This window comes from Panicum virgatum, chromosome 3N (assembly GCF_016808335.1).
Source record: "Panicum virgatum strain AP13 chromosome 3N, P.virgatum_v5, whole genome shotgun sequence".
Taxonomy (NCBI): domain Eukaryota; kingdom Viridiplantae; phylum Streptophyta; class Magnoliopsida; order Poales; family Poaceae; genus Panicum; species Panicum virgatum.
The window spans coordinates 63892631-63915827 of record NC_053147.1 but is presented as its reverse complement, the minus strand read 5'-3'; the positions used below and the strand labels follow the sequence as shown (position 1 = coordinate 63915827).

General features: G+C 45.7%; 2 protein-coding genes, 1 long non-coding RNA gene and 1 pseudogene across 6 annotated transcripts; 2 read left to right on the top strand and 2 right to left on the bottom strand.

Moving 5' to 3' along the window:
• Nucleotides 1–98: 98 nt before the first annotated feature.
• LOC120663776 lies at nt 99–837 on the top strand. The gene is made up of 2 exons (XR_005670619.1): nt 99–138; nt 571–837. It is a non-coding gene; the product is annotated as an uncharacterized LOC120663776 (long non-coding RNA).
• Nucleotides 838–1203: 366 nt separating this feature from the next.
• LOC120666605 (protein SYM1-like) lies at nt 1204–2972 on the bottom strand. Of its 4 annotated transcripts, XM_039946479.1 has the most exons (4): nt 2305–2972; nt 2069–2201; nt 1941–1980; nt 1204–1786 (listed from the first exon to the last, which is right to left on the bottom strand). In XM_039946479.1, the coding sequence occupies exons 1-4, from the start codon at nt 2338–2340 to the stop codon at nt 1699–1701; spliced, it is 297 nt and encodes a 98-aa protein (XP_039802413.1). In that variant the 5' UTR covers nt 2341–2972; the 3' UTR covers nt 1204–1698. The 4 variants fall into 4 exon arrangements, 2 of the variants coding, with proteins under 2 accessions (XP_039802413.1, XP_039802412.1); XR_005671796.1 differs by having other exon boundaries at nt 1204–1538; nt 1679–2201; XR_005671797.1 differs by having other exon boundaries at nt 1204–1480; nt 1679–2201.
• Nucleotides 2973–10504: 7532 nt separating this feature from the next.
• On the bottom strand, nt 10505–11293 carry LOC120668002 (translation initiation factor IF-2-like). The gene has a single exon (XM_039947968.1). The coding sequence runs from the start codon at nt 11291–11293 to the stop codon at nt 10505–10507; it is 789 nt and encodes a 262-aa protein (XP_039803902.1).
• Nucleotides 11294–14594: 3301 nt separating this feature from the next.
• LOC120668001 lies at nt 14595–19778 on the top strand (annotated as a pseudogene).
• The last annotated feature ends 3419 nt before the right edge of the window (nt 19779–23197 follow it).

Below are 23197 nucleotides of genomic sequence, written 5' to 3'. Positions count from 1 at the left end.
TTCAAATTTGTAGATTGGGCAATACTAGTCTAGGTTAAGGACTCTATAGAAATTTGAAAAAGTCCCAATTCAACCCCCCTCTTGGACCTCAATCCTTTCAAAGAGCCACTTATTCATGCATTCATCTGGTACTAACTGGTAAGTGAGCATCTCAAATCGACATATCTGTTAGTGTAGGAGCTGTTCAACGCACAAGAGAGAGAGAGACAAGGATCATCGACGTATCTATTAGTGTCGTAGGAGCTGTTCAATGCACCAGTGCAGACTAGCAGATGTTTATGCTCCTCTGGTAATGGCAATAGTATAGCTGGTATTCACCAAAATGGTGGCTAGATTATATTAGTTCTCTAAATTTTGTGTGGCTACAGAGTTTAGAGTACTAATCTTACTAGGTTTTGTAGGTAGTATACAATGATATCAATTAGCAGTCAAAGTTATGTTGTAGGGAACCTGGCACTTTCCAAAACAGTAGTGTCGTTTGGCAGGAAGGGGTATATGTGGTGCTTAGCTTAAAATGCAGTTCTGCACGAGATTTTTCCCTCTCTAGCTAATACAATCATTTCTCCGCAGCTCTCTTCAATTAAGGTTAGAAATAGAGGGCCAAGCGCTATATCAAGGCTAATCTTGTGTGGAAGATGCTTTTCTACCAGATCTCCAAGATAGAAGACTTAATTATTCAAGATAGAAGATGCTAAGTTAGCATCCATAATTATTCAGTCTGTACCTTGTAGGCTGTAGCCGCCAGTTTGTAGATTCATTTTTTTCTCTCTATTATGTATATTGCTGGACATGTAAAGAATTATGAAAGGAATTGCATAGCAAATTCTTCTGTCGAAATGCTCTGTAATTTTTTAAAGGTCAACCAGAAAAAAATTGTATTTGGGAGTCCCTCTAATAATAAATGTCTTGGCCTCCATTATACGCTTAGGAAAAGGGAACTCCCACGGTCATAGAGGGTTCAGTTCGGACATGGCAGATCACAGTGCCATCTTTGGGTTCTACAGCGTTTTTCTTCTTCTTCTTTCTTTAGCAGGGCCTGAGGAGCTGGAGCTTGAACGACCGCAGCCGCAACACCAGATTCTGAAACGCCAAGCTCAAGAGGGCCTTTTGTTCCTTTTTCAAATTACAGGGTCATTGGACTATGATAGTACCTTCTTTTTTTTTTCTGAAAATATCTTTTTTTTTATATTTGAGATGGAATTGAAGATACAACATCCAGCATTGAATTCACAATTTCTCATAGCATAACTAATACACCTGCATCTCTATTCAGATATGAATATAAATATGCCATTGTCATTGAAGTAAGCTAATGCAGCACATATCCTAAATAACAAATTGAACGGCTTTTGAGTTTTGAAGTCAGAATGGAGCCAGGTGCTTCATACATGATCAGACAAAACTTCACATCCTCCATTGATGTTATGCTCGTCAACATCTTGAATAAGTTTTACAGCGACCTTATGCTGATCCACCGGAACTGTTCAAGAGGAAGAAACCTTCCATGCCTGTCAAAACTATCTCCTTCACATTCTTCTCTGTTGGATGAATATAACCAATAAAACCAGGGCATAAATTTTGTATTGGGGGTAGATAACATGGTGAACGGGGCTCATACATACATAAGCCTAGCCAACAGAAGTTTATAGGTTAAAAACTGAGTTGTGTCAACACCAACCTGATGAACAGTAATAAGATTCACTTGTTCATAGCAGTCGATAAATAAAAGTTACAAAAAATGGCACAAGAGGTCATAAAGGCAACACGAGCTGGCAAAGGAATCATCCTGGCACACAACCAAAACTAGCATAAGAACCAGCTGCATTGCTCCAATGGAGCAAGTAGCAATCAAATAGTTATCCAGTTTATCTAACCATAGCCTGATTGGGACTAGAAATATCTGAGATGAACATTAAAAATGAGAAGCCAAATGTCCATACCCAAAGTTGACAATTAATACAGGAATCCAAAACTTAAACCCTGCATTATCCATGACAAAGTGAAACGTACTATAATATCAGTTATTTCTGTTCCCGTAGTTCAAACTGCATTCAGGCCGAAGGATTACCATATAGAAGTGTAGGAAGCGCATCATTCTGATATTTAGATGGCAGCTCTGATAATTTCCCTAACCATAAGTTGTTCCAAGCAAAAACTACAGCAATAACACAAGGACCAAGCACGATCTGGTTCAGTATGACCTAAAATAGTGAAATCAGCAATAGTTATAAGAAAAGGATATCTTGTGAGTAAAACGCTTAAATAACCCAACACATGAGGTCACAGTGGAGGATGCAAACGCACCTTAGTTGACAAATTTACAAATGACTGCTTGGGCATACAGCGATCAAGAAACTGATATCATGCATAGGATCGTGGACCATAAAGAAGGAAGCCATACGAAGGCACATGAAGGAAAAATAAGATGTTGCATCATTCAAGTCAATTTGGGTCCGAAAAGATAAGAAGAAAAAGACTGGTTGTTTCAAACAAATAACTGAGAAACTCTGGTAATTTAGCTTCATAATTGCTAATTTTACTTATCAATGCGTACATGATGAGTTCCAAATGAGAAATCTGTGAATATTCATTCATGTAACCCAAGAATAACAAAACCAACTAAAACAGAAAGCTCAGAAACAGGGAAATAGCAACTTTTAATTTTTCTTGTTCACAGGCTGGTTGTGGTGGACCAAGAAAAAGGGTATACTACAGTCTGCCTTGTCTATTAAATCACGTAAAAGCTAAGAAACTTGATGGTAGGAAACCCTGGCTGAAAATTAGAACATGCTAACTATTCCTCTGCTCGTATTAATCATTTAATCTGATAGCCAAACATGAACACAAAAGGTGTCCAAATCTCACCAAAGTTGTTGCCGAAATCTGTGCAAACTTCAGCACATACAGACGGCAAAACCAACAAGAGCAATATCAGATAAGTATACTAAATAGCAAAACCAGCAAATAGCAAGCATCACCTTGGAACAGGCCAGCGCTGACTTTCCCACTGCTGCTCGCCGCGGTGGCGGAGGAGGAAACCATGGCGTGGCCGCGATCGGCCCGTCGAGGGGGCCGGCGCCGCTGCGACCGCTGCTGCTTGCCATGGTGGAGGAGATGAGCGGCGACGGTTCCATGGTGGCCGCCGGCGGTGGATCGGGCCCCGATCTGGGTCTCGTCCTCACCCTCACCCTCACACGACGGCAAGAGGCGGTGGCTGCAGGGGGCGACTTCATGGATCCGGGATCCGAGCGTGCCGCCATTCCCGATGGAGGCCACGGCTCGCAGGGGCCGTGTAACACCTCAGGTGTTAATTACTTGTCATTAAGGCTAATTACGGCCGTTAGCGCCACAAACCACTGGAGGGAAACTTTTTAACAAGTCTGGGCCAGTTCAGCTCGGACCGGTCTGACCCGAGCTGGTGATTTTGGGCCCAACAACATTTAAATCACTCTCTCTCTTCTCCCCACCCTCTCCCTCACCTCACCAGAGCCAGTTCGAGCCCGAGCTCTCTTCCCCCTCCCCTCTCACCCAAACCCTAGAACCCAAATTCTTCCTCTCCATCGGATTCCAAGGCCGGGAAATGATCAAATTAGTGTGGGGGATCATCTTCTCCTCGATTCCATCATTGGGGAGCAGGGAATTCAAGGTATTCGCGTAGATAGGAGCTCATTCAAGGTATTTTGCTTGTCATGGTCAATCTAGTTCTAGATGGATTTAGGCGATTCCCTCCGATCAAATACGTCCTAATGGATCCCAGGGACTAGTGCTTAGAAGGGTGTTGGCTTTGGTGGGCGATTTTCGCCGCGCCAAGGATTCTAGCTTCTGGCTGGGTAGGACCGGTCTGACCGGTCTCAGGGACCGGTCTGACCGGTAGCTTGCTGTGTGGAGTAGTACCAGTCTGACCGGTATTAGGGACCGGTCTGACCGGTATAGCAGGGCTGAGAAGGGTTCAATTAGGGTTAGTTGGCGCAAAAAGTTAGAATTATATTTGGCTATAGATCACTGGTAATTTTTATAAAATCATGCATGTGTTCTCATGTCATATGAATATGCATACGTGTAGCAGCCGCGGCGGAGGAGGTCGTATACGAGGTGGTTGCGGAGCCACAGGAGCCCCAGGGGCAAGCCCCGCAGCAGGAGGGTCGCGAGGAGTCGGCCCAAGGCCCATCTCACCCTAGTACTGGGAGTCGGCCCAAGGCCCATCTCACCCTAGCACTGAGCAGCAGACGCAAGGCAAGCTCCGGTGCATGTCCTATTATTTTAAATTATGATTCACTATGCATATGTTTTATCTATTACTTGCGCATTACGTATTAGGAGTTGATTGGAACCCTAGCTGCATGATCCCTAGGTTTCCTTGAGTTTTTACTAGTATGTATAGGTCGATAGCGGTGCTAGGCTAAATAAGTCCGGTAGAAGTCGGGTGACTTCGTGTCACTCGCGAGTCACATGAAACTTTAGAAGTCGAGTAATTGCCGGTTACTCGCGAGATACGTTATTATCTTTATATACTTCAGTATTTGAGAAATGGTTTGAAATGGATATGGAGATGTGAGACCGGGCAGGGATGATAATATTAGGTTTGGCAGCAGGACAGGGTTCCTGGGTGTCTTAGCCCTGCCCGTGTCGATTAAGGTCCGGTCGTTGTGGCAGTGCTGATCGGGGATTGAATTGTACTAACCGCATGCCAGGGTAGGATGTAGTCGAAACCGGTAAGACTAGTACTGCTTTGCTTCGAAAGTACAGGACTTCAACTCACCTCCTGGGGTAATCGAGTAGTCGCGGAGAAATGCGGATGCATGTTTACTTTTGGTGGTCTCACGTTGAGCTCGGCTGACCATATGATGGTGGGGCGGTCATGTAGTTCGAGGTGGGGAGGGGAATGGTTGGTGCGTGGGGTCCGACGGGGCCTATACGTGCCGTGTTGGTTCGGTCCACCTTGCAAGGTTAAATCGGATCGATTCGCCGTGTCTCGCGGATATGAGGGCCTTGATCTCTTTGTCACCTCGTAGCCAATGAGTTAGGATATTAGAGATATAAAAATGGATATAAATTCTGAATCTTAATTGGATGCTCCACATGCGTGTGTAGATAGGCAAACATTAGTGAGAGTCTATCTATATAAAATATGCGGCTAAAACATTAAAAGTAAGGATACACCTCTAGTTGCTATTTCTGCAAAACAAACCACCAGCCAAATGCGTGCATGTCTAGATATGTGGGATAAGTTATACCCATTGGTCAGGTAAGCCTTGCTGAGTATTAGAATACTCAGGGTTTGTTGCCACATTTGTTATTACAGGACACCCGGACGTGGATTTCTACCCCTGCTGTGTCAAGTTCATCCGTCGGGATGCAGAGGGGTGGGAGGTCGTGGAGAGAGACCCTTAGGTTCGGGACCTCTCGAGTCGTACACTTGAGGGCTAAGTGTGCGGCCTGTCTGTTTTGCGCAGACCGGTCTGACCGGTGGAGTCGGCAGCATGGAGCCGACCGGTCCGACCGGTTGGGTGAACCGGTCCGACCGGTCGAGAAGGATCAGAACTGGTGATAGTTAGAATAGATATATGATCTTTTGATTTCGAACTTCAGACCATCTATTGTAAAGTTTTATAAATTAATTGCATATATCTGAACTTGGTTTGTAAAACTTATTGTTTCGTTTTAATTGAGTTTATATTTTCAAGTATTATGTCGTGCTTGTACCATCTGCGCCCACCTTCGCGTGGGACTACCGGTGATGTTTCGATAGGGCCGTGGGTTGAGAAAGGATCGCCAAATTAAGCCGTTAAGCTAATGTGCCCGATGTGTTCAAATGACGGCCATTACGCTTAATTAGAGTTTTAATTTGGCGGTTCCGTCACAGGCCGCCACCGCCAAGGACGGGGCATCCGCTGGCCGACTCCCCGGCAGTGGCGAGCCGCTGCCCGCCCTCCTCCCATGGGTCTTGCGTCGGGTGCGAGATGCGCCGCCGGGGCCGATCCACTACCACGGATTTCTTCTCGGCGGCGAGCGTCGGCCTTGGGGGCGAGCCACTCCTTGCCCTCCTCCCAGGGGCGCCTCCATGGCGGGGAGCGAAGAGTCGCCGCTCGCTGGCCATAGAACCCTAGCGCCGAGCTTGTGAGATAGAGGAACGGGACAGAGAAGAAATGAACGAGATAAAAAAAGAAGTAATATAAATGAATGTGTGTTAATAATTATCTTTCTCACGTTACCCTTATACTACCTATACTATTTAGATATACTACTCCATACTACTGGTCAATATTCCGATGGTATAGATAAATCTCAACCCTCCAATATTTACATACGAGTCCTTCTCCTATGGTAGTATATAGTCGTATCGTGCACTGTAAAAGATCTCTAGATTCAATCTGATCCAATAATATGTATATACATACTAGCTAGAATTTTTTGTTACCCCATGTACTTATACTGGTTCCGCCCTCCTGAAAATGATCTGCCAGTACGAGTTAGGACACGATCATTTAAAGCAGCCCCAATCGCGATCCTCGACCTCCGCCTCAATAGCTCTAGTGCCTTGGTGTGGTCGCCGAGGTCGATGAGGTCGCAGCCGGAACACTACACAAACCACACTCTGCATCGATCCTCCGACGCTGACACAACTCCAAGTTTTCTATTCTGGGGATAGCACTCAGAACACTGCGATTTCTGACCACAATCTACTGAATAGGCTGAGAACCTTTTTTCCCGATGCCTCCGATCCTTAATGCACAGTTGAACTCAACATACGATGTGTAGAAGGCCAGTCTGTCTATAAACGCTCATGCTCTCTTTTCAATTTGCTGTTCCAAGAAGCTGAACTAGTCTTTGCTCCCCTATTATAGTACGTTAGTTGTCCCCTATTATAGTACGTTAGTTGTCTGGTTTGCTTCCTGTGCTGCGACGTTTTTTGCGTTTCTATATAGGAAGAAGATGTGAATAGGAACTGGCCGGACAAGAGAAGGTGATGGTGTTTGGTGTGTATACCCATGAGGATTCAGAAGCTTGTGGCAGTAGCTTCAGTGCTTCTTAACTGCCTAGCAATGAAGTCGAGTTTACATAGTCGAAGACAGGACACAAGTAAATTGAAGTAAAAAGAAAGAAAATAAATTGTTTCATTGACAACATGTGCACACTGCGAGCAATCCATGGTCATTATAGATATATTAGGAGCCCGGGCTGGGTAATTCGGCGGTACGCGTTTGTCCCCGATTAAAAGATTGTGTTCACCTGGGCTCGAATTCGGGTCCTTGGTTAGTGGTTACACTATTCAGTGTAGGATAAACCGAGTGGTACGTATGGTGTTCTTGCTATAGGATTTTTGAGCTTAATTGCATTTAAGAAATCTGCCAATTATGCAAGTGCTGGGGGTGCAGCTATATATAGCTTAAGGTGATAATGGTGGTAATCATATATTCACCTAAACAGGCTGTTTAGTCTATTTAAACATTAAACAGAGATCACATGTGTTGTTTAAACCCTAAATAGCGAATTAAACAGTTGAACCGTTTAAACCCATTCAAATCGTTAAAACCGTCTAAATAGAGTCGAGATAAATATGATTAAATGAGCTAAACGACCATTTAGTTCACAATTTAGTGAATAGGAGGATTACAGCTACCACAATCAATACCGAACTAATTAACATCATAAGTATATGAAATGTTGTGGGATTTAGTTTTCTTCTAAAAAAATTATTTGATAGAATAATTACTTTTTACATATGCAAATGTGTAGACTTTCTAGCATATTTGATTTTTTCTAAGTAAATTTGTATGTTTAAGTGTTACTATGCCTAACCGTTTAGGCCGTTTAACTCCATTTAAACACAGTTTAAATGATCTAAATGCTAAACAAAGAGTGACCGACTGTTTACCATTTAGTATTTAGGATAACATTCCTGAATCACATATTATATGGGCCATCGTAAGCCCAACTATGGAACTGTTTTCAACATAGTGCCAGCTACTCCTGGGAATGGATTATCATCCAAAATCCAACTAACCATATCCAACTAACATCCAGTTAACCTTACTGTCCAATCCAATCCAATCCTAATAGGTACTTCCCACCACCCAATCCTGTCCAATACGAACAAACAATAATGCCGTCACCCATGTATGCACAAATTTAAAAGCTATAACTTTTAAACCAAGCATAAAAAATTAAATTTGTATTGCACCATTTTATTTCTTTTGACAAAAATTTCAAAACAAGACCACACTTGCCTATGTTTGCACGATATGTTTCAAAAGTATTTTCTTGAGATTAAATAATTACTTTCAGCTACTAGGACAATACGAACAAACAATTATTTTCTCCGAACAAAAAAATTAAACATGATGAATAAATAATAATATACTACAAATAAAATATTAAATATCACAAATATTTCATTGTACAGGATAAATATTAAAAAAATTAATATCATGGAAAAAATCAATATCACTGAATATATATTTGAATAAACGAAATGAACAAATAATGTAGCATTGTGAATAAATTAGTTACACAGACATATAATGTTACATGAACGATAAATGCATATACATCATAAAACAATTATGCTTATAAACATATATACACGTGCTAAACAGTTAGCATATAAAGAAAACAAATCATTTCGCAAACCAATTTATGAATCTACATTGCAATTGAGCATGACTCGCTCTTAAACGTGAATGAACTCAATTAATAAATCTATATAAGCCCAAAATAATTTATGAATTCTTTGTAAGAAAAATTGCATGCATCGAAAAATGTATATATAGCAATTCGCAAGAGAAATATGGAAATTTAACAAAACTAAAATAAGGAATAAACAAAGAAAAAATGGATAAAAGGGCGGCTGCGGGTCTCTGGGGCCGGCTTGCTAGGCCTAGTGGCCTTGGCGCCGCCCCTCGAAGGCTGGACTGAGTGGGGCGGCGACATGCGGAGGATTGCGGCGCATTGGCGGCGAGTGCCGGGAGCTCCCCGAACGCCACCCGCCTGCGCTTAGCGGGCGGCTCACCGGCACTGGCGACGGCCTCGCCCCGCGTGCTTGGCGGCGGATTGGGTGAGGCCCCTGCGGCCACCGCCAGCGAGTTCTCCTGGCCCGCCATCCTACTCGTTGGCGAGTGGGTGTCAGCACAAGCTTCTAGGGTTTGGCGGCTCGGGCTCGGAGGGGAGGGAAGTTAATTAGTAAGGTGCGGGCCACCACCGCTCCACAGTCCATGGTGTCAATCGGGTTGGGCTTTAGGAGATTCGGGCCGGGTGCCCACGTGGCCCAGCATGAGCCCGCCTTTGGCCTGGTCTCCGGCGCACGAAGCTGTTAACCTTCCTGGAGGCATCTTTAATTTGACAGAGGATTTTTTCCTGGTTGTGGGAGCGACATCATGCTGGTGTCAACAAGTTGCACGCATAAACATATATAACCGAGAAACCCATTGTTGTTTGTTCCTGCGCAACATGTGTCATTGCTAGTTGCTACAGTGGCTCACCCTTGTTAGCCCGTCTCCAATCATTCTAGATTATTTCTTTTATTTTGTCGGACTCATCACGCGTCCAATCCACCATATGTCTTCAAATGTTCTGAAAACGGCAACATGCAGAGATGCCTTGGCATGCTCTCTATTTTGTTTGTGAGGCGTTCAATTCAGTTTAATTCCATCGCGGTTTTCAAATCAGAATGCATGTTATTAGTGTGCATGCTCAGCATATAGAAGTTAAGTATTATGAGTCCCATCTCGCGAAAAAAAAGGTATTATGATTCACACAACAAAATTCAGACATATACGCTAGCCTTGCTGCATGGCACATGCAAAGCATGTGAAGCACACCAATATAGTAGTGATTGGCAGCCCCAACCGTGATCTTCCCTCCGTGGGTGTGGTCGCGGAACCAACCAAGCTAGATCGTACTTGATTGCCGGTGGACGGAACACAAGACAGACCCCACACGCTACATGGACCCTCGGACGTTGAGCCCTACTTCAGCTCTCCAAGTAGGCCATAGATTACCCAGAACATCCGTCTATTTTTGTAACACTTTGATTTTCAGATTAGGACCCTAAATAAATTTAACTGAATTTTTTATAGGTCCCTTAAGGTTTTATTTAAATTATCATGAATTCAGAGCATTTATCGAGAATTAATAATTTACTTAGCCTTAAAATAAAATATAAGGAAAATAGGTTTTGTGTATTTCATGCTCCACCTGCCACTACTAGAAAACGGGCCAAAGGTACCAACTGCACGCATCAGTACCGGCTGCAATAGCAGCCGGTACCTTTGGCCAGCGGCACTCAAAGATAAGGGGTTTGATACTGGGTTAAAGCATTACCCGGTACCAAAACCCCAGTATAAGCATCGGTTAGTGCCACCAAGGTACCGGTTGGTGGCACCAACCGGTGCCTAATGAGCGAACAATGGCACCGGTTGAAATGAGCACCCGGTACCAAAATGGCCGGCCTGATCTCTCTCCTCGATATTTTAAGTCCCGGCCACGGCTCCTCTCTCTATCTCTCTTACCCTCCTCTCATCTCTCTTATCTCTGCAGCTCGCGGGCAGCCGGCCGCCGCCGCCGTGGGGCGCGCAGGCCGCCACCGCTGCGGGTCTGCGGGAGCCGGTCGTGGGAGCTGGCCACTGCGGGCGCCGGCCGTGGGGAGCAGGCGCGTGGGCAGCCGGCCGCCGCCGCCGCCGTGGGGTGCGTGGGACGTCCCCGCCGCAGGAGCTGGCCGTGCGAGCCGGCCGCTGCAGGAGCTGGCTGTGGGAGCCGCCGTGCCTCGCCCGACCCACCGTCGTCGTGCCTCGCCGGGACCCCTCGATCCGGCGGCGGGGCCCCTAGATCCGGCGGAGCTCAAGGGGGCGCCACCGTGCCAGATCCGGTGGAGCTCGAGGAGGCCCTCCATGGCGTGCGGCGGAGCTCGAGAAGGCGATCCATGGCGGTGACCGAGCTCATGCGGTGGAGCTCGAGGAGGGAAGAGGAAGAGCGGCGCCATGGACGCGACCTCCAGCGGCACGGCGTCGGTGACCCACCAGAGGAAGACCAACGTGAGCACGGCGCCGGTGACCCACACGAGGAGGGAGCCGTGCCGCGGGCTCGCGCGCGCCGGCGGCGGGATCCCTGCCGCGGTCTCCGCACGACTGCGCACCGGCGGCGGGATCTGCCCGACCGTGCGTGGATTCGCGGCGGTGCGAGCCGCTGGCGGCAGAGAGGTCGTCGTCGGCCCCCGTGGTGCGCACAGTAGTGGCAGGGTGCCCGCCGGAGATGGACGCCAGGGAGGTGGAGCGGCTGTTGATGACGCTGTGCTCATTCCCTTCCCTTGCCGCCGGCCGCCGCGACGCCCACCTGGATCCGCGCGCCGGCCGCGCCGCCCCAGGCCGACCGCCGAACGGGCTTATTTTTTTTGTTTGCCAAAAATGCTTTGGTACCGGTTGGTCTTTCCAACCGGTACCAATAAATGCCTAAGGCACCGGGTGAAAAACCGGTACCTATGGGCGTTTTCAACCGGTTCTAAAGGCTGGTTTTCCAGTAGTGTGCATCATTTTAATGTTTGTTGTTCAAATTGAGTTTGAATTCTTCGAATTTGAAATTGATTTGAATATTGTTTGCCTTGTTTTAAAAATTGCAAAACCAATCCTTTCCCCTCTCTCTCTTTTTCAGCCCGGCCCACTCCCTCTCTTTTCTTTTTCTTTTCCGCAGTCGGCCCAGATTCCTTTTTCCCGCGGCCCAAACTCTTTTCCAGGCCCATCTCGTGGCCTTCTCTTTTCTTTTTCTTCTCTTTCTCTGTCTCGTGGGCCCCGCTCATCGGGTGCATCTTCTTCCTCGTGTCCGAGCAGGACACTGTCCCGTGTCCGACTCGGCCTCGCTCCGCGTCGTTTCCCTTGGGCCCGCACGCCCAGACGCCCTTTTTGGCCCTATAAATAGCGCCGTCCCGCGCCCTTGGACTCCATCGAAGTCGCCGTCGCCTTTTTCCGCCGTGAACCCTAGCTTCCGCCGCCGCCTTTATTGCTCTAGCTCAGAGTTCCGCGCCGCGCCGCCGTTCCGCCGCTTCCCTGACGACCTCGAGCCGCCCCGTAGCTTCGCGTCGAGGTAGAGAGGCCCGCCGACCCCTTTGCCCCTCCCTCTTGCCCTCCCTTGCGCGGATGTGCTCACCGGAGCTCCGCCTCGCCGCTGTGCGAGCCCTTCACCGTCTCTACGCCCCGTCCAGAGCCCTTAATCGAGTTCGTCGTGGTGCGTAATCTCTTCCTGACCAAAACCCAATTAAGCCGAACCCATGCCCAGATGGCCGTTTTGGCCAAACGCCGGCGAACCTACTGTCGCGCGACCTCGGCACCGGCGTTAGCGCCGCCGCCAACCCGCCCCTTCAACCCTAGTCCTTGGATCTAGATCCAACGATCCAGATCGGATCCAAAACTCAATCAATCTAGAGCCACCCGATCTCAAACCGACGACCCAGATTAGATTCAACCCAAGTCAAACCAGCTTCCGGTCAACCATGGCATTTTTGCAAAAGAACCCCTCTATTTTCCTCTAATCAACCCGCGGTTCAAGCCAGTTCAAAATTATTTATAAAATAGTCCTTTTCTTTATGTTTTAGCCCCTGTTATTTCAAACCTTTTACAAATAAGCCCCTGAATCTTGTTTTAGCCATAACTCTCTCGTTTTAACTCCGTTTTCGACGATTTTTGCACTCACGCGATCCTTGAAATGTGTAGAATAGTTTTGTACCCTCATTTTTTGTAATGTTTACATTGTTTGGTATGTTGTTTCTTATTTATTGCACTTGTTTGCTCGTATGTGCTCGTGTGGTGCGTAGACAATTCGTAGTTGGAGGGTCAACAAGGGCAAGGATTTGAAGATTCGGAGAAGCAGCAGCGTTTTGAGGAAGGCAAGTGGCCCTTGATCATGCTTTTTTCCCCAAATGAATCACAAATTATTCACCTTTACGTTTATTGCATGCATGTGTCTATAATTTGATGGGAACCCAATTAAGCTAAAGATATGCCTAGTTTGTTTATCTATACCTTGATCAAACTTGGGTTATTTAATTTATGTTGGGTAGCATTGCTAGTTGCTAATTACTTTGGGATATGGTTGGTTAATGATGAGACAAACGATATACTTGTTACTTCATGTTTTTGATGGCTTATTGTTGTTAAACAAGATCATATGATTAATTGGAATATGGAGAACCACCAAGAAAAACAGGACAACCACAATACTACATGGCTCTGATCTTGGTTAATTAATTAGAAACTCTAGCTTGTGTCAGTCTTACCAAAAGGGTAAGAGGGGATGCATCGATGGGGTATAGCCCGGTCCTCTTGGGGTAGCGGCCTTTGTTAAGGAGCTGAGCATTAGGGAGGATTATACTCTGCTTTGACTTGAAACCTTAGCGGGCTGTCATTTGTTAGGGAATCTTTGTAAATGCCTCGTAGTGTCCCTATGCAATCACACATCGGAAGTGTGGTATTATGCCTGATCAGCACATGCGTGGTTGGGTTCAAAGTTCTTCGGAACTTATACGCGAATTGTGGTGAAAGTGTACAACATTTGCAGAGTGTAAAACTGATATATCAGCCGTGCTCACGGTCATGAGCGGCTTGGACCCTCACATGATAATTGAACTTGAAGATGATCTAAATTGATGCTTTATTTATGATATTGTTGATGAGTACTCTAATTACTTATTTGTGGGTTAATAGTATAAACTTATACTTAATTAATGCTTGCTAATAAAACTTGATGAATTAAAAGTGCTCATCGCAGTTAAACCATGTCAGCTATTCCTTGATCTAGCCTAGGATGCTTTTAATTTTCAACAATCAACACCACTCTTGTGACCAATTTCTTCCATTTAAGCAGTTTATCCCCCACTAGCGTTCTGCGAAAAGAAATATTAAGAGGTGTGGTTCTAAACCATATGTACACAAACATTTGACTTGACTCCAACCAGCACGCATGTGATGCAGCACTACTGTCTAACTAATCAGCAGTGCAGAAATTAAGCTAATCTGTAGGTACTTATTGCTAAGCAAGAAGCCATTGTTAATGACATGTGGAACGAGTCAATTGTCAAACAGCAAGCTAGCTGGCGGAGAACGTTTTCTGAACCATATATAATTTATCATAAGCTTAATTAGACTACAAATAATGATTAGGGTTGGTGAGTGCTGCATCTCCTTGTTTAGCATAGTAACAGTCAAGTTTACTAGGCGCGTGTTCCTTGCAACCGATATAATACCAAGCATGAATATGGGTTTGAGTTTACTTGATGAACATGATGAGAGGTTAGTTGCATCCAATTGTCATTTTCTGGATTTGCTTTATTTTTTTCCCTCGCTCCAACGTGGCCACATGTACAGTACTCTACTAGCTTTGCAAAATATACTCCGATCCAGTGCATGAGCCACATTGTCACCCCCAATAACCAAAACGAAAGAAGACTTTCATATCCTAGTTTAGCTCAGACGTAGGTGTCTTCTTTTTGAGCGTGAAGCAATGTCAAACCAAAATACCCAATAAGCATAAGTATTAGCTCTTCCTGAAAACAAGGTGATCCAGCCGCACCTTCCTCCGTTGCCACCACCGTACCTTGTTAATCGAGAATAATGGAGAGCGCAGTGCAGTCCATCGTGAGCAAGTTGGGGCAGCTGGCGATCGCCGAGCTGCAGGAGATCCGAGGCGTCGGCGACAAGGTCGTCCACCTCACGGACGAGCTGTCCACCATGAACGCCGTTCTCCGCATGATCTCCGAGGCGGAACAGAGTGCCGTCGACCACCTGGTCAGGGAGTGGGAGAAGCAGGTGCGCGAGCTCGCCTACGACGCCGAGGACTTCGGCGACATCTACTGGCTGCGCATCCGCCGCCGCATCCCTCTCCGGCAGCTTTCCGTTGTTGTGAAGTGGCCCAAGTACCAGTTAGAGAAGCTGCTGCTGCGACGCACCCTCGCCGCCCAAGTCAAGGCCCTCCTCGCGCGTACCATCACCGTCAGCGAACGCCGCGCTCGTTACGGCATCGACCGGGCGGCGCTACCCAGGTCTCCCTGGTTCGCCCCGGTCTCGGTTTCGGTCTCGGCGGCGTCCACGTCCGAGAACATCCTCCGCCGTGCCGATGACCCGGCCCTGATCAGTTTGTCGGCATCAAGGAACAGGTCAACACCCTGGCCAAGACGATCAAGGCAGAGGACGACGACAGAAGCCTCAAGGTGTTCTCCATCGTGGGGTTCGGTGGGCTGGGGAAGACAACCCTGGCGATGGAGCTGTGCCGGCACCTGGAGGCCGACTTCCAGCGCCAGGCGCTGGTGTCCGTGTCACAGTCGTTCGATGCCGGGAAGGACATGAAGGGACTGTTGGCTCGAGTGCTCCGACAGATTGAGTAGGCCATGCAAACCGATGAGATGGATGTGCCAGGCCTGTCCAGCAAGCTCAACGAGGTCCTCAAGGACAAGAGGTATATGCTACTATACCTTACTCAAATGTTAACTCTGCTCGTCAGCATCATCTTTAATCGACTCAACATCATCTATATAAGGTTATAATTGGCATCTTGTCCATACAACAAACTCAGAGATACAGTACTTCAGCTACTTAACCTTCCACACCATGGAGAGAATAATAGCAATAAAAAACAAGTTTTTCAGTACACTAGTAGAAAAATTGACTTAAGTCCCGGTTAGGAATGGATTTAGTCCCGGTGGCCACCCTTTACTCCCAGTTCAGGCAACCTAGCTGGACTAAAGGTCTGCCAAGATAAAAAGAAAAATTAGCACAAGCCTAACCCTATGATTCGTCCGACTCAAACTTTAAGACCTCATTGCCTCAAGCGTAGCTTTAATTCCACCACTGAGCATGCCTACACAGCATATGTAAATATGGATGGGTCGTTTCACTTTTGAACTAACTTGTGGATGCCACCAACCAAAACTAAAGGGTCCTTTTTAGTCTAGACTGGTATTACCAAATGGGACTAAAGCATCAACATTGGTTTCGGTTGGGTGTTACCAACCTGGACTAATACCTCAAGACTCTTCAGTCCGGAATGGTACCACACCAACCAGTACTAATTTAGACCCTTTAGTTCATATTGGTGTTACCAACCGAGACTACAGGTCCTCTGACGCCTATGAAACTTCGAACCGAGAGTAATGCTCACATTAGCCCGAGGCCCAACTTTAGCCAGGACTGCTGAAACAAAGGTCTGTTCTGTGATGCGAACAATGATGCAGTATGAAAGAAATAGAATAATGGACAAGACAGTCTTCCCTCCAAATTAAAAGTATTGCCTCCTCTCCCTCTCTCTCTCATAACTAGTATATATCATCGAAAATCCATCATGGCAACCGTAGAAGAAGACTGGTATCATATCGTCCCCCCAGATATTGAATAAAAGATACCCTTCTTCATAGGGTTGTATGGTCATTATGTACAAAAGAGTAAAATTCACCCCTAGTCCCTAAACTTGGCAAACGATATCATCATGGTCCCCGAACTTCGGAAGTGATGTATATGAGTCTGTAAACTTGGCCAATGGTGTCATAACAGTCCATAAATTTCCAAGGTGATCACCATGCTGGGTCTGTAAACTTGACCGATGGTGTGATTTCAGTCCACAAAATGACATATAGGTCTCGCATGTCAAAAGTAAGAAATAGATAGGAGAAGGTGGACCCTACATGGTAGTACATATGGTTTAGACCTGTTTAGATATGTCTTGTTAGACCCCGCCCGTTTAGAGCCAATTGAGACTCAAAACCAAATTTAGAGTCCATAATACCACCACTGGCCAAAGTTATGATCTGGCGATGATTTACCTTGGAAGTTTGAGGATTAGGATGACATTGTTGGCTAAATATAGGTACCCCTATATCATTTTAGAAGTTTGAGGACCGAGATTACACCATCAGCCAAGTTTAGGGACCAGCTGTGAATTTTACTCATACAGAAACATCTTTTTATTTAAAGACCCATGGTACTTGAAGGAAGTCTCTCTTTGGCCGTGCTTCAAATGGCTTCGACTTCACCTGCGCTAGAATTATTTAGAGTGTTCACATGAGCAATTACATGCGTTTGATGACGTTGCATGCACAAATGTCCGGAATCCTTACCGTGCGTGGTAGGTGTCCACGGATGCCACATGAGGACCGTTCCCACTGATTGTTTTTCCCTTTCTCCCCCTACCGTTTTTTTTGGCCAATGAACTAGAAGCCAGTGAAACTAGTTTTATTTTGGCTTAACTGGCTTTGGCTTCTTGCAGCACTGCAGTAATAAGCTAAACGAATTTAAGGCCCTGTTTAGTTCCCAAAATTTTTTCTACAATACCTGTCACATCAATTCTTCGGACACATGCATGAAGTATTAAATGCAGTTGAAAAAAATAACTAATTACACAGTTCAACTGTAAATGACGAGATGAATCTTTTAAATCTAATTAGTCAATGATTGAACATTAATTGACAAATAACAACGAAAGTAATACAGTATTCAAACTCAAAAATTTTCACGAACTAAACACAGCCTAAAACCTTAGTCAAAGAAGGCCGAAGTATCAATGCTGTCCGAAAGCTCCTGCCTTACACATCCTCAGCACCTATAAAAAGTCGATGCCATTTGCAGAAGAACATACAAATCCTTAGCACATATATACTCTTGGTGCCATTTGCGCAGGAACTACAATCATTTGTTCGCTGGGAAATATAAACTAAAATGAGTCCTTATATTTTATTGTAAAATGGCATATGTTTTTTATCTATCTTTGGAGACCGACACTTTTTCAACATTGTACGCTTTGTAACTTGAAACAAATGTGTATGCCCAATTAAACCAGGTTCCTCATCGTGATCGACGATGTATGGAGCGTACCAGCATGGGAAGCTATCCGCATCAGATTGCCAGAGAATAACTGCAGCAGTAGAATCATTGCGACGACTCGGATAGAGACCGTGGCCAAAGCAAGCAGTGTTTCAGAGGACCTTGTCCATCATATGAGGCGATTGCAAGAAAGGGGCAGGGAGCAACTTTTCGTCAAGAGAGTATTTGCCTCCGTGGGTGGTACTTGTCCCGATGAATTGAAAGATACCATGGACAAGATTTTGAAGAAGTGTGGTGGGTTGCCATTAGCCATTGTTAGCATCGCCAGCCTTCTAGCAAGCTACAACTCGGCTGGGAGTATATATAGACATGTGGAGCAGAGTGTCCGACTCAATTGGGTCCCAGATGGAGAGCCACCCCACCCTGGACCTGGAGGGGATGAGCAGAGTGATTACACTCAGCTATGACTACCTGCCTCATCATCTAAAGGTTTGCATGATGTACCTGAGCATTTTCCCTGAGGACTACGTGATTGCCAAGGATAGGCTGCTATACAGATGGATTGCTGAAGGTTTGGTTGCTGAGAAGCAGGGTTTGATCACTTTGTTTGATGTTGCAGAAGAGTACTTCAATGAGCTGATAAGCAGGAACATGATTCAACCAGACAAGTTGGAGGTTAAAAATACCTTCTTCCCCGCCGAAATGGCCGAAGCGTGTCGGGTGCACGATATGACGCTTGAGGCCATGGTGTCAAAATCCCGAGATGCTAACTTTGTTACCTTGGTAGGACGGCAGTACGGAAGAGGACTACCACATGGCAAGGTTCGGCGCCTCTCTGTCCATGGCAACGATGATTATGATGAGGATAGTAGTTCCAGCAACAAGAGGAAGGAAGTGGAGCAGAGCCATCATGCGAGGCATGGTGGTATTGAAGTGATGAACCTACAACATGTCCGGTCACTTAGTACATTTCAGTCGGAAGGCCATGACCGGAAGCTGTTGGACCGGCTTGGCGAATTTAAACTGCTAAGAGTACTTGACCTGGGATACTGCTATGCTCTGGACGACAAGCATATGAGAGATGTCTGTCGGCTATATCTTCTCAGATTCTTGAACTTGAGGGGTACACCAATCAGTGTGATGCCTAGCAAAGTCGGCGACCTAGAGTGTTTGGAGACTCTGGATGTTCAATCGACAGAAATCATAGACATGCCGCAAACCGTGACAAAGCTACGCAGGCTTGAGAAGCTGACGGCGTTTCAGTGGGTTCTACCACGGGGGCTAATGAACATGAAGGCGTTGCGCGAGGTGGATGGTGCTGTGCTCGCCGATGTCAATGTCCAGGTTGCCCGAGAGATAGGTGAGCTGCAACAGTTGCAGGTGCTATATTTGGAAGTGTATCATAGCGTGGTTGAGGAAGATGAGGAGGCTAAAGAGGAGTTTGTTCATGCGCTTGGCTCCTCCCTGAGGAAGACATGTGCCCTCCGATCGCTCCACCTGTATTGTCCGTCTTCTAATGAGGTGACACTGGACTCTTACCTTCGCCACGTCTCCACACCGCCACCACTCCTCCGGCGTCTTTCTATGTATGGGCCCATTAGTCAATTTCCTGATTGGATATCATCACTCAAGCACCTTGCCGAATTTTCAGTGGCAGGGAATTACGTAGATGGGGACCTGCTACTTGATTCCTTATGTAACTTGCCTAGCCTGGAGAACATCTTACTGGGGACCCGCAGCTGGAAAGAAGATCTGGTTGTGCGCCCCACACACAAATTTCCAGCACTGAGGATCCTTCAATTGGAGTTCTCTAAGGAGAATGAGATGAGCATTGGCGGCATTGAGAACTTGAAGAAGCTTAAAGAGGTGAAGCTCAGTGGTATGGAAAACAACCCGGCGCTGGAACGTGCAGTGGAGCACCTCATGGTGGTGAACGATAACCAAGAGTCCGGCAAGATCAAAGTTGTAGTAGTGAAGCACTGGTGATCACATCTTACTTTCCCATCTTTTTCTTCCCCCGTTTTGGTTGCTGTTCCCCCATCTTTGGAACTGCTAGAAATTAAACTGTTTGTGTTTGCCTACTCTGCTATGACGATGCTTATCCTCTTAATAACTACATTCATTTCCCTAAATCCTGTTCAAACTCACCCAACATTATTTATTTCTTTGGTCCCGTATCACTGTTTCATGTTTAGTTTGTCAACTTTCAACTAAAAACAATTCGCGTGCATCCAACCAAGCATCGGTTTTATATCAGAGTTCCGGTAGTGCTGTTCTTGCCTACGCACCACGACTCACGGTTTACTTGGTTTATTCTATCTGTTCTGTTGCCAAAATAAGTACCCTGTCTACTGAAACAATGAGGACAAATCTAATTATTTGTGACGTTCAGGTGATATAACCAAGTCGTAAGCGCATCCTTTGGCAACCTGAAAGCATCTTTGACAGAGGATTTATTTGGTCATTTGGTAGTTTCTACAGTGCACCCACCATTGTTAGCTCTTCAATTATTCTGGATTCGTTTTGTTTTGTCCTACTCACCACGCGTCCAGTCCAATCCACCGTGTCTTCAAATGGTCTGATTGTCTGAAGACGGGTACATAGATGTAGATGCCTTGGCACGCTCTCTGTTTTTGTGTGGCGTTCTATTCAGTTTCGTTGTCGTTTTCAAATCAGAATATTATTAGTGTACTCAGCATATAAAACGTAGAATGGATATTATGAGTCAGACAACAAATTCAGGTGTACACTAGCCTTGTTGCATGTCACGTGCTGCAACCATGAGGATCACGCCAATATAGTAGCTAGTGACTGAAATACCTAATGCACATGAAGGAAAGTAGGAAACTGATAAACAGTACTAGCAAGGAGCTAATCCACATTTGCTCACTAGGCCCACCCGGGCGTGGCTCTAGTCGTGGCCTGTTAACATCCACTATCATAGTTAGTTTAGACCCACAATTATACAGCACAATTCATAGACAGGGGAGCATAGAGCCCAACCCATAGTTTCGGCCCTAGTGTTCATTGATTGCTGGGTCCACCCTGCTTTATTCATGCACACCATTAAAGCCAGTGTCGCAAGTCACTGTACAACACCGAACCTAAGCCTAATAAAAATCATGGGGCTTTGAAATCCAAATTAACGACAAAAAGGCAACAAGCTAAGGTCGCTGTTTGCCTGCGCTCGAATGTGATGGATCGCCATCTGACCAGAAATTGGTACGGTGTTTCCTTTTTAGAAAAAAAAAATCAGGAACAAGTTCAAGAGGATCGCATGAATCTGTGTATGAGCGCCGAGGGTTTGCAACTTATTATGCCATCATTGTCAACGAATTAAACTAAGGACAAGCTAGCTAGTGATCACAAAATGCCGGCAGCTACTCCATACATACGTGCTCGGATTATCAGACCACAATCCTATCCTAACCCTATAATGGACTGACCTGTTTCAACCCACTGGCCCGCAGTCGAAACAATGGATAAGGGAGCCCCAACCGCGAACCTCAACCTCCGCCTCAATAGCTCTTACTACTCCGGTGTGGTAGCGGAACTAACCGGCTCGATCACCAGCGAGATCATACCCGATCATCAGGCAGTAGACGGAACACAAAACCCACACTCTGCATCGGTCCTCCGACGTTGGCCCTGCTCCAAACTCTGCAAGTAAGGCTATAGCACCAATAACATTGCCGATTTTTGACAACATTGCCCTAAATGGGCTGGGAACTTTTTTCCGATGCCTCCTATCCTTACTGCACAGCTCAAGTCGACATACGACCGTGTAAATAAAAGGGCAAGTCTGTATTTAAACGTGCATAATGCTCTCTTTATAATTATTCGCTGTTCCAAGTTGATCACCTCGCTCTTTGCTCCCCTACATATCTTACGTTAGTTGTCTCTGGTTTGTTTCTGATCCTGTGCTGCAACGACGTTTGGTGCGGTTCTATATATGAAGAAGATGTGAATAAGGAACTAGACAAGAGAAGTGATGTGTACCCGACCATGAGCTTGTGGCAGCAGCCAGCTGCACTGCTGCAGTGCTTCTTAACTGCCCAGCAATGAAGTCGAGTTGCCTGGCACGTGCATGCATGCATGTGGATCACGCCAATATTATAGTAACTGAAGTACCTAATACACATGAAGGAAACTATATAGAGTAATAAAGAGTACTAACAAGGAGCTAATCCACACGCTGTTTACATCGCTTCATACCACTGAAGCGGGTGTCGTCCGGTGTCATCCGGGTTGGGCTTCCGGAGACACCCGCTGGGAGCCCATGTGGCCCGGCAGAAGCCCGGCCTCTGGCCAGGTCATCAAGTTGCACGCATGGTCTGATGTGCAGGAGCAGAACAGAGAGTAGTCCCCGTGCTGTTCCTGCAGGCAACATGTTAGCTCTCCAATTACTCCGGAGTCCGGATTCCTTTTGTTTTGTACAACTCATCACGCGTCCTGTCCAATCAACCGTGTCTTCAAATGTTCTGAAAACGGGTACATACATGTAGATGCCTTGGCATGCTCTCTGTTTTATTGTGTGGCGTTCAATTCAGTTTCGTAGTCGTTTTCAAATCAGAATGTTAGTGTGTGCATATAAAACGTAGAAATTATTATCTTAATGCAATAGTGTTAAAAGAAGTCATCACGTTCATCGATGGACTCTAGAAATTACTACATTAATCGAAAAAGAGAAAAACAGAGGCGGGCCCAGGGCCCGGCGACCCTGGGCACGTGCCCGGGCTCACTCTTGCGAGTGCAAGTGGAGCTGCAGTGCTGCACAGTCAGAGAAAAACAAACTACAGTAGTGGTGAGCGGTCGTTGGACGGGTGAGCCAGCAGCAAACAGCAACGATAAGGCTCAACTCACAATGCAGCCAGCAGAGCCTTCCTATAGGACTCCCAATACATAGAACCTTCTCAACACATATATATGTTGGCCCGGGCTCTAGAAAATTTCTAGGTCCGCCACTGGAGAAAAATTTACACCGTTGATTTTTATGAAGATCTGATGGTTTAGATTCAATATCATAGATTGCAACATATATATGAAAGAAATCCAGATGTAACAAGCAAGATAAATAACTCTACATAACATACTTTGTTTCCATCTATTGATTCCTCAGGTACGGTTAACAAACATTATAGCTAGCTAATATATACTAGTCTATCAATTCGTGCTCCCGCACGGGCTAATTAAAATTAATATAAGAATAAGGCCGCACGGGCTAATTAGAATTAATATAAGAATAAGGTCAATAATTATAATTATCTATTTCACGTCTCTTTTCCTCTATTAAATATTCTAACACATACTATAAAATATATATTTTCATTATTAGTTACAATAGATTTCATTTTGTGCTCCTCCACATGTATTCAATATATGTTTAGTTGAACTATTTGTTTGTG